The 12,658-nt window shown below is 27.4% G+C and overlaps 1 protein-coding gene across 2 annotated transcripts; it reads left to right on the forward strand.

Annotated features, from left to right (window-relative positions):
• Positions 1-2,484: 2,484 nt before the first annotated feature.
• LOC149058010 (aminopeptidase N-like) lies at positions 2,485-12,194 on the forward strand. Of its 2 annotated transcripts, none has more exons than XM_089219753.1 (14): positions 2,485-2,586; positions 2,744-2,927; positions 3,253-3,530; positions 3,642-3,797; positions 3,903-4,214; positions 8,996-9,179; positions 9,273-9,695; positions 9,792-9,987; positions 10,078-10,358; positions 11,070-11,269; positions 11,327-11,494; positions 11,554-11,694; positions 11,777-11,858; positions 11,926-12,194. In XM_089219753.1, the coding sequence occupies exons 2-14, from the start codon at positions 2,745-2,747 to the stop codon at positions 12,064-12,066; spliced, it is 2,745 nt and encodes a 914-aa protein (XP_089075879.1). In that variant the 5' UTR covers positions 2,485-2,586; position 2,744; the 3' UTR covers positions 12,067-12,194. The 2 variants fall into 2 exon arrangements, with proteins under 2 accessions (XP_089075879.1, XP_089075880.1); XM_089219754.1 differs by having other exon boundaries at positions 2,573-2,661.
• The last annotated feature ends 464 nt before the right edge of the window (positions 12,195-12,658 follow it).

Consider the following 12,658-nt stretch of genomic DNA (forward strand, 5'->3'; position numbering starts at 1 on the left):
TGTTATTGCCATGGTCGTTTTCCGCCAAAAAATATCAATAAATTATTTTTGAGAACCCCTGAACTGAATCCACAAATTTGCTATGATTACGATGTACGCACCTCACCTCACATAGTCACCTCAGTACCTCACACAGCTGATATTGACTATACACTATTATTTATATCTAATCTTGCTATGTATTATATATATTATATCCTATATTATAGGTTGTATATAGGTAAAATATGTCTAGTGTATTTTCCAAAGCATACTTTAGTACAGTGAAACCTCTTTTAACGTACACCTCTCAATAGCGGACACCTCCAAATAATGGACGGAATTTTGGAACGGTGAAATGTGTACTTACTGTATTTCCCCTCTTAATAGCGGACACCTCCAAATTACGGACGACGTTTAAGCGACCGAGAGTTTCCGGTATTTAGAGGTTTCACTGTATATATGAATTGTACGTAAAAACAGTAAATAAGTATAAATATGTAAAATTATAAACATCACAAGATTGTCGTCCAAATAGTTCAATATTATAAAAATAAAAATTATATAAAAAGTACACATTTAATTGTATACTATTAGTTAAATGCCCATGAATGTATTCTTCATTTTTTACTTGTCTTACATGAATTATATTCCGTGAGGTTATTAGTTGATTCATACCTACTTGACATTTTACTATATAGATTATAGACTCGTTAGTCGTTTGTACTTCATTAGTCGAAATCTGGACTCACGTAAATATTGAAGGCGAGTTTTTATAAAAAGATTGATTGTTTGAAGTCGGAATGCATTTGTGGTTCTTGTTAATGAAGAAATTGCTTCTGCCCATAAATTATATGGAGGCATCGTTCTTGTATTCGAAATGTAATTGTTCAATAATTATTGTAGCTAGAACGCGATTATTAGATGGACACTGTGGTATAAAATTCATTAATATTCGATGGATTCAGTTTAGGGGTTCTCAAAAATAATTTATTAATTTTTTTGCGGAAATCAGAATATAACCTTTGGTGGAAAACGGTCATAGTGATAACGGAGATGGTCATTTTGAAGGAAAACGGAAACTCCCATTAAAAATGTACCTAGAATATAATAAAAGTATAATATTTTCAGCAAGATATTTTATTTTTAATAACATATATTATAAGGCAACAATTTTTTTAGCTATTTATATAATATTTCTCGTAATTTAACAGCGTGCAGGAAAAAAATCAGGTACCTAATTTTTGACACGTACCATTTGAAAAATTTGACATACTTGATTTATAGTATTGTATATTATACCTAAGATAATAATAAATCTCTTATTATTAAAATATATTATTGTAGCACCGACCTAGAGGAATGAATTATTATCATAGTTATAATAATATGGCATTATATGTGACTGATGGCGTGTTAGGATTTTAAATCATGAAAGACATTATTGACGGAAATCGAATTTAGAAATCTGACTTAACATGAACTATAATAAATAAATTATATTGTGATGACAATTTTATAGCTGGAAACTTTTCCCACCTACTTTACCTACTTAATACATGATGCAATAAATATAAAAGAAAAACAAACAAAGTAGTTAATTACATTTCGCAGTTATTTCGGCTATTATAGACAGTTATAGTAACTCTATTATAGTCATCTTAAAATTTACTTCTAGCTTGTACAATAATATTTGATTTTATAGATACTTTGTGTTTCTTTTCAACATATTATGCTTAAGTATGACTTTTTGTTTTCATTATTTTTTTCTATTTCAATAAAAAATGTAAAAAAAGTACTAATCAACATAATATTGATGATAATACAATTCTAAAGATTATATAAAAATATAAAAGTATGTAACTAAATAAATATATTTTTTTACTCTCTTCTCTACAATCTTATAATCAAATATGTTTATTAGAACCGTTATCAAATTTTGTTTTTGAATTGGTGATCAATAAATTTGATTTTTATCTTAAGTTTAACATCTTGTCTGTACATTTCGATATCATATTACATTATTATTTATTACCCATAGAAATTCGATATTTATTCAGAAGAAGATATTATACAATTTTATAGTATGTTTTAAACAAATTATTATTTTAAAAATCTGCACAAATTTTCATAAAAGTTTAAACACTTTTTAAGATTCCGTACTTATACTTTCTACATCAAGTATTAAATGAAAATGTACTCCTATTATAATGATTGCGTATATAGCGTATGACTGAAATACCTAATCAAACAAACTGAACAATTGTGTAATTAAATTAATTTTGAAATGATTTCGTTGACCACACATAGGCTTGATAGTAATTGATTTAATATATGTGATTAAGTTAATAATTAGTAAAAATCTTAACACTATGAAAATAAGACAGAGTAATAATAAATAATATAATTTGTACATTGTGATGTTTTTAATTTATCTAGTGACTTTTGTTTAGCTAAATACTATATTATAAACTGTTTATTATCTACAACCAATTATTTAAAGCCATTATACTAAATTGGTAACAATCATATAATTATAAAAGTATTAACGTACTGATATGATATAATTCTGATATTCGTTATAGTCTATGGAGTTCTCACAATAAGGTAGGTACCTTATTAATTCATTACTTATAAATTCTAAAATAAATAACATTTATAAATACGTAAAAATATATTCGTGTATGTGTACATACCTACTAATTATATTACCTATTACCTACTATTACTTATTTATGTTTGTGCTTGTTTAACATCTGTTTAGAATGGAGTTCATGGGCTTTAAAATGATATTTATCATCGCGTTGTCCCTCATAGGATCGGTTGTTAATTCGAAAGAAAGTTCCGAATTCAAATTGCCAACTAATTTTAAGCCTGTCAGATATCGGCTAGACGTGACCACGTACTTGGAAGATACATTTTGGTTTGAAGGAGAGGTTGATATTTACGTGAGTACCAATCCGTGATAAAAGTCACATTAACAAATAATTATTCAACTTTTTCAGAAAAGGCAGTGTACATTTTTGTGGAAAACTTTTCTAATTTTAAATAATATCTTATAAGATATCATATACAGGTCAAAATAATGTAAATTCTTTGAAATTTATTTTAATATTTTAGAAAAAGTATAATTTTTGTCGGGTATTTCAGAGTTGAATTTTTTTACTACAGCCACCAACAACAACATCTTACATTAATTTTACTAAAACTACAAAAATAACAATAGTTTATTCAACCTTCACTTATTATTATAATTATTATTAATGCATTTAGTTGAGTTGCATAGAAGCTACCGACACCATAGTACTGCATTCGAAAAGTTTGAACATCAATAACAAAAGTGTTGTTGTTTCCAACGGTGGTGAAAATGTCATCCCGGTGGATAATGTTTCATTTGATCCGAAGAAAGATCTTATGTACGTCAAGTCAACCATAAACTTTAAGCCTGGTGACGAATATGTGCTGACCATACCATTTACTGGAAACATCACCGACAATTTAGTAGGTTACTATAAGAGTAGTTATGTGGACAAGGAAAGTAATCAAACAAGGTACATTATTATTTTATTGATAAAGTGTGAAGCTCACATAACATATAGAATTAACATTTTTTTTATGATTTTCTTCCGTTCACACCACCCACGTATATTATTATGTCCCAGATGGCTAGCGGTAACACAATTTGAACCAGCGTACGCACGAAGAGCTTTTCCCTGTTTTGACGAGCCTGCGTTTAAAGCAACCTTCAAAATAAGATTAGGTCACAAAAAAGGATTGACTTCGATTAGTAATATGAAATTTATGAACGAAACGCCCTTGTAAGTCTAATTTATGAAGGATTATAAAGTTGAAAGAATACTGTTGATCGTAAAAAATATACTATTGAATAACATTGTGATAAAAGTGGTAATTTCATGTTGTAGACCTTCAAAGCCAGATTATGTTTTTGACGAATTTGACGAATCTGTACCGATGTCTACTTATTTAGTAGCATACATGGTGTCAGACTTCGCATACTTTAAAGCGGATAGTGGAGATAATGAAGTGGAATTTCGTATAATAGCTAGAAAAGATGCAGCCAACCAAACAGAACTTGCCAACGACTTGGGACCAAAGGTGTTGAAATACTATGAGGAATATTTTGATGAAAAATTTCCATTGTCCAAACAAGACATGGTGGCCATACCAGATTTTTCTGCCGGTGCTATGGAGAATTGGGGTCTCGTTACATATAGGTACGTAAAATTAACATTTATAAATTAATATTAATGCTGAATTATTAATATAATAATATGATATTGAAATACGTCAACATTTTAATTTTTAGCAGTGCTTATTATGTGAATTTTTTTTATATAATCATTATAGTAAAACGTATTATTTCTATGAATCGAATTTCCAGTTCTAATTTAGGATTCATATTCACGAGTTTATTCACCTTTTTATCTGACTGTAGGCTGATGGATTTTAAAATAAAAGCTCTTTAATAAATATCGTCACCATTTGGTTATTACGTACACAGGAAATCAGAACTACGATGTACTTTCATATAGATAACCTTTAAAAAGCGGGTAAGTCGTGTATGTCGCTCTGCTGTACAGTAGGTTACAAGTGGGTTACTGTAATGGATGGAATTAATTTTGAATCCAATGATATTATATCATTGTATACAAAAAACGATTCTGAGCGAAGACGGTTTATCTGTCTTGGATATATTATAGATTATTAAAAATTTTCAAATCTTAGATTTAAAAAAAATTTTTTTATGAATTTATCTAGTTTGAAATAATTTGCGAATTTTCGTGATTTTTACATATGTTGTCAAAATTCAAACTTTGAATTCTTGTAAAAAAAAAATTGTGACTACGCATTTCTTTTATTTTTCAATTTTTATTGTAAAAATATATTATGAGCCTTGTATTAAATTTTCAAATCTTAGATATAAAAAGAATTTTTTTATGAATTTCTAGCTTAAAATAATTTCTGTATTTTCGTGATTTTTACATAATATGTTGTCAAAACTCAAACTTTGAATGCTTAAACAAAAAATTGTGACTATGTATTCCTTTTATTTTTCAACTTCTATTGTAAAAATATGTTAGGAGCCTTGTATTAAATTTTCAAATCTTAGAATTAAAAAGAAAAACTTTTATGAATTTCTATCTAAGATAATTTGAACATTGCCGTAATTTTTACGTATTTAGTCAAAATTTGAACTTTAAATGCTTATAAAAAAAAATTGTGACTATATATTTCTTTTATTTTTCAATTGCTATTGTAAAAATATATAATGAGCCTTGTATTAAATTTTCAAATCTTAGATATAAAAGGAAAATTTTTTATGAATTTCTAGCATAAAATAATTTACGAATTTTCGTGATTTTCGTGATTTTTACATAATATGTTGTAAAAATTCAAACTTTGAATGCTTATAAAAAAAAATGGTGACTATGTATTTCTTTTATTTTTCAACTTCTATTGTAAAAATATGTTAGGAGCCTTGTATTAAATTTTCAAATCTTAGAATTAAAAAGAAAAACTTTTATGAATTTCTATCTAAGATAATTTGAACATTGCCGTAATTTTTACGTATTTAGTCAAAATTTGAACTTTAAATAATTATAAAAAAAAATTGTGACTATATATTTCTTTTATTTTTCAATTACTATTGTAAAAATATATAATGAGCCTTGTATTAAATTTTCAAATCTTAGATATAAAAGGAAAATTTTTTATGAATTTCTAGCATAAAATAATTTACGAATTTTCGTGATTTTCGTGATTTTTACATAATATGTTGTAAAAATTCAAACTTTGAATGCTTATAAAAAAAAATGGTGACTATGTATTTCTTTTATTTTTCAACTTCTATTGTAAAAATATGTTAGGAGCCTTGTATTAAATTTTCAAATCTTAGAATTAAAAAGAAAAACTTTTATGAATTTCTATCTAAGATAATTTGAACATTGCCGTAATTTTTACGTATTTAGTCAAAATTTGAACTTTAAATGCTTATAAAAAAAAATCGTGCCTACGAATTTTTAATATTTTTTAACTTCTATTGTTACAATGTGTAAGAAGCCTTGTATTAAATTTTCAAGCTTTTCTACCGAACAAATAAATTTTTATCGATATTTATAGAAAAAAAAACTAAAAAAGTTGAAAAATTAAAATGTCAGTAAACAGCTCAAAACAAATCTAAATATTTTGAAAATTTTATCAAATATATAAAACGCCTATATAAACATTCAGTCAAAATTTCAAGTATCTGCGGTAATTTGTTTTAGAGTTACACCAAAATAAGGAAATCGCTAAAAGTGAAAATCCAATGTTGTAAAAATTTAAATTTCAAATGCTCATAAAAATTTAATTTGAATTTCCGGTGAAATTTCTATTTATGATAAAGATTGAAAAACTTGTAAGGAATCTTGTATTAAATTTTTAAATCTTTTATGAATTTAAATTTTTTTATGAATTTCTAGCTTAAAATAATTTGTGAATTTTCGTGATGTTTACGTATTTTGTCAAAATTCAAACTTTGAACGCTTATAAAAAAAAAATGTGACTATGAATTTCTTTTATTTTTCAACTGCTATTGTAACAATATGTTAAGAGCCTTTTATTAAATTTTCAAGCTTTTCTGCCTTACAAATAAATTTTTATCGATATTAATTTAAAAAAAACTAATAATGATCGAAAATTTGAAATTCCTATGAATAGTTCAACTTAAGTCGAAATTTTTTGAAAATTGCATGATGGGTAGAATATACTTATATAAACATTAGGTGAAAATTTCATGTATCTATGGTCATTTGTTTTAAAGTTACATCAAAAACCAAAATCGATTTTGTCGAAAAATGAGTGTGCGTAAAATTTCCCGTTTTTCCCTTAATTTTTAGTTTGTTTTTCTTAATTATTTTGAAAAATATTAAGAATTTTTTACTTTTGACCCCCCAAAGTATCAACTAGATTCACTTTCTGATCGAACGAGGTACTGAAGTCAAAAATCGAAGCATTTTTACTGCCCCAAAACGTGATGACAGACACAAAAAAAAAAAATCACACATCATTGTAAAATCAATACATTCATCGCTCCGCTCAGAATCTAAAATAATTAATTTATCAATATGTAATGACTAATGAGTATTGAGTAAAATCGACCATGAAGATAATTTAATTAAATATACGAGATTCTAACAATAATGATCATTGAAAAATAATCATATTCTATTGTTTTGAACAGAAATATTTATCGTGAAATGCAGTGGCGGCTTGAACTTTTTTTCCCTCGAATCACGTTTAATATTTTTACACCACCCACCCTAAAATATAGTTATTAGTTATTACTTATTGTTGTACATTATCTGCTGAGTGCACAAATTATATTTATTATTTATAATTTAATATTTAAATACCAACCTGCAAAAATGGTCCAATCTACCTTTTCCAACTATAAGACCTACCCACCCAACCACCCATTAATATTTTTGTGAATCACGTGATTCAAATATACTCCTTTCGAGCCGCCACTGGTGAAATGTAGGTAAAATAACCACAAATTATCAAAAGTTACTTTTTTGCATAATTCTGAGTGTGTCAAATTGTTTTATGTAATATGTACATTTTACATATATAGTATACATCGTATTGGACTGTTAAAACAGCCGCCTTTTTCTTTTTATCAATATTTAAGAGCACGGCATACAATGATAAAGATTTTAGTATTTTCTACCATCTCTATCCTTTTGCCATATCATTACGTGTGGCTGATAATGCAACATCGCTGGCAAACTAGTGATGAAGCCAATCCTTATTGGCAACCCGATCGCATTTGTATCGTCCTAACTGCAGTCATACATCTTTTACCTTCGTGTTGTTTTTATTGTCACGGAGGGAAATATTATTGTCTGGAACAGTAAAACTGGTTTGATTGTTCGATAAATAAACTTAGATGGAAAATAATTTTACTGCAGATAGGTAGTCACATTATAATTTATTTTATTTGGTGAATTATAAGATGATAATGAATACCTATACATGCATTAATTAAGTTTTTATAGAATTCTTTCTTTAGTAACATATGTTCTTATTTTTAACATCTAAATTTATGTTATAGCTAGTTTTGTCATTAAAATAATTTAAACTTGAGTTTTATAATATTCTAGTTTGAATTGGAAAAATCAGTTTCACGAAAGGGAGTTGTAAAAATTAGTATTGTCTAGCTAATATTAGGTTCGACAGATTTCGAGTTTTAACTGTAACATTTTATACATTGTATATAATATTATTCAGTATATAGGCATGACAGCCTTTACTTCGTTTCCGTATTAACCATATCATTTGCTAAAAGACTCCATACCGCAATCAAACATCATTGCTGAGGTCGATATTATATCGCTATCCGAATGATACTAATTAATAATTATTTATTTCCCATTGAAACTTCAATACTATGGAAATATTGACGCATAGAATTGGTTAATATGATTTATTACTGATATTGATGTATTATTGTGTAAACTTTTGCTTACCTAGAGACGGGGATACCGTTTTCCTCCAAAACCGATCTTTCCGTTTAAAACTACTATATAATAACAACCAATATATATAAATATAATATATATGTATACGTTTTCATATTATTCTGCCACAAAAATATTTAATTTATAGATTTTAGTAATACTTTATTGTAAAGACTAATAAAGATAATATGTTTTACAAATATTGTACAGTATAATATAATATATTATAAGCCACACACATAATATTTTCACTATCAGTGGATTTAAATAAAATGAAAAAAAAAATATTTTGAATACATTTATTGGTAAAAATAATTTATAAAACCAAAGCAATAAGACATTCAGTAAAAACTTTAGGTGATTTAAATTTACCAAAAGTAATATTTTTGGCGAAATCTATAAAAAAAAAAAAAAAATACTAATTATACTCAAAATCATAAAAAGAGAAAAAATCTATTTTGTTATTGTAACTAAAAAAAATTGTCTTCATTTAGAGAGACTGAACTGTTAATTGATTTGAATGTGGCTACAATTGATGACGTACACGGAGTAGCCGTAACTATTGCTCATGAACTTGCTCACCAATGGTTCGGTAATCTCGTTACCATGAAATGGTGGACTGACCTTTGGTTGAATGAAGGATTTGCCACGTACGTTGCAGCCCGAGGAGTAGATTTCGTAAGTTTCATTACCGTCAGATGGTTTAATTTCTAATTTATTTTGCAAAAACGTGTTCATATTATTATTTTATTATTATTTCATATTATATAGTTGTACCCAGAATGGAACTATTTCCAAGTCGAAACCGTTCAAAACTTTTTACAAGTTTTGAATCTTGATTCGCTTCAATCGTCACACCCCGTATCGGTGGCTGTCGGATATCCCGATGAAATAGCACAGATTTTCGACACAATATCGTACACTAAGGGCTCGTATTTATTGCACATGATGAACATGTTCCTTGGTGAAGATACGTTCAAACATGGAATTAGGAATTATATATACAAACATAAGTTTTCCAACGCCGAACAGGACGATCTGTGGAGTTCATTGACAGAGGAAGCTCACCGCCAAGGAACTTTGGACAAAAATCTCACCGTTAAACAAATAATGGACACATGGACGCTACAAACCGGTTATCCCGTATTGAAAGTTGTCCGTGATTATTCCGCGGATACGGTTACTTTGTCACAGGTAAACTCACGAACAATAATAATTGGCTTTCTTATTATAACAGGTTTTTTGAAAAAATACAAGATATTTGAATATTTTATCATACACGTATTACAGGAACGGTTTCTGACGATCAAATCAAACGGTACCGAAAATAAAACCTGTTGGTGGATACCAATTACTATGACTACTTCTAAGGAAGCTGACTTTAACCAGACAAAAGCTGAGTCGTGGTTGAATTGCGAAAACAACAACCTCACCACACCACTGCCTAAAGACAGCGAGTGGGTCATCTATAACATGCAGATGGCTGGTAGGTCTCATATTATGGACTTTTATTGAATCAAATCGTTTTAGACACTTGACAAATAATTTAAATCTATAATTTTTATATTTTTTTTAGGGTTATTAAGAGTCTTATACGATACACGAAACTGGATGGGTATCGTTTCTACGTTGAACGATCCGAGCAAATACAAAACTATACACAAGTTAAACCGAGTACAGCTGATCGACGATTCATTTAGTTTTTCACAAGTTGGTGATATTGACTATGAAATTACGTTTCAACTTTTGAAATATCTTAAACATGAAAACGAATACGCTCCGTGGATTGCTGCATTTCGGGGTTTGAATCAGATAAATAAATTAATGAAAAGGACTCTAAACCAAGAAATATTCCAAGTAAGTTTAAACCCAATTTTTATTTCATTATTAACTATAAACGTTTGCGCATTTAATCAATTAGCTATTTATATCCATAAATAACACAGCTGAATATACGTTAAAAATCATTAATGATATATAAGTATAGTTTAGAGTAATAATAGAGTTAGGGTTTCCTAGACCCGATAAGTCACTGTGAGCAAACCAAGATACTGCTATTTTGCTCTATCCGGAATCATTTAATAAACTGGGTAATTTCTGGAAATGAGTATTGACATAACGATTTCAATCGTAAGTTCATTTTTATGGATTTAGTCAACTCCTAAAAATTAGTATTAATTATAATTTTCAGATCTATGTGAATTGAATATTGTATTCATTACTAACAAGTTTTGAATTGACACACCACCTTTGTACATTTTCAGTGCATAAGTTCTTTCTGTAGCTCCACTTTTACATTGTATATTTATACATTTAGAAGATTAATTTTCAGATGGAAGAATCAAAAATATGCAAAACAAAATTTCCTAATTCGGTACACTACATAACTAATAACGAATTTTTAAATGGATAACAGTAATCCAATAATGATTTGTTTTCTCATGCAGTACAGTTAATCAATATTTTTTTAAGTCTCGAATTCCTATTAATTTTTATTATAATATTTTTAACATGAATTTGTTGTATTTACTTATTGTATTATTGTAATTTAAATTAACGTGGTTTCAGAACTATATGCAACGTATACTGTCGTCGGTGTACTGCAAATTCCTAGACATGACAGTTGAACTTGACGGTTTTGAAAAAGTAAGTTTTAAAAATATCGTCACTACGCATGCCTGTCATTACCAAATAAAGGAATGTACCGAACAAGCTCTGGACTTGTTTAGAAAATGGATGAAAATTACGGATCCAGATAATGATAATACGTGAGTTAAATCAATGTTTAATTTATTGAACTAATTAAAAACTGTAATTCAAATTAGATTGCCGAAAGAACTGAAACCAGTTATTTACTGTCAAGCGATAAAATATGGAGGTGAAGACGAATGGAACTTTTTGTGGGAACGTTATCAGCGTTCCAATTTGGGGTCTGAAAAATATAATATACTCTTAGCATTAGGATGTAGTTCAGAAACTTGGTTACTAAACAGGTATTAATATCATATTAGCGTCATATGGACAGCACAGTGAAACATTATTTTTGTGTTAGATATTTGAATTGGTCACTGGATAATTCAATTATTCGTAAGCAAGACGCTGCCACAGTGTTCAGCGTCATAGCGAGCAATGACATTGGATTTTCTATAGCAAAAGACTTTTTGTATCATAATATTTCAACTATATATGAATAGTAAGTTATCGTTAAAAGTTTAGTAATACAATAATATTAAGTTGAAAGCTTATAATTATTATTTTAATTTGTAAAATTTTAGCTACCAACCTCCTGGTGATCGTGTGGGTAGATACGTACAAATTATAGGGTATCAAATGAAAACTAAAGAAGAATTAGATGAGGTGATAAAAATAACTAGTTTAATTTTTAAAAATCAAAAGTTTCATTGGTATGCTTTTTTTGTTACAGATCCAATCATTTATTAATAAATCGTCAGGTTATTTAAAAGAAGCTGATTTGATTATCAACCAGACAATAGAGACTATTAAGATGAAAATTGAATGGACTTCGAAGTTTTATAATAAAATTGTAAATTACATATTACAATAATCATTAACAATGTTACGAACGGGCTTAAATACAGACGCTTCAATTAAAATTGTTACATAATATAATATCCATAAACAAGGTTAATAGAAATAATAAATATTTATATATTAAAAATGTTTAGCTAAGTATATATTTTTTCTTCATTATATGACGTAGTTACCTAATACTTTTTCCTAAGTTGTATCACAAGCTGAAAGTTTCAGATCAAAATAATTTATTTATATCTGAAGTAAACTAAACTCATCATATTTAAACGTCATCAAATATATTCATTTATTTTTCACAAGTAACATAATTCTATGTACATAATATTACTATGAAGTTTTTTTACCTTTTTTTGGAGTATAATAAATAATAACATGATTTATAATATGTTTCTTTTTACAAGAAAAATAATAGGTGAGAAGATTAATATTTCTCTTACAACCATCTCAGGTTCTATTTAATGTATGTTTATTTAAATAAATATATTTTATATATATTATACTGTTCATAAATATTTGATTTATAAATAAATTATCTAAAAATATCTATCTATGTGATTCGCTAATTTTGTGAACATGAAAATAGTATCTAATATAAGAATTGACAC

Source organism: Diuraphis noxia, unplaced genomic scaffold (genome assembly GCF_037042655.1).
Source record: "Diuraphis noxia isolate RWA-SAM2 unplaced genomic scaffold, SU_Dnox_SAM2 contig0002, whole genome shotgun sequence".
NCBI lineage: Eukaryota > Metazoa > Arthropoda > Insecta > Hemiptera > Aphididae > Diuraphis > Diuraphis noxia.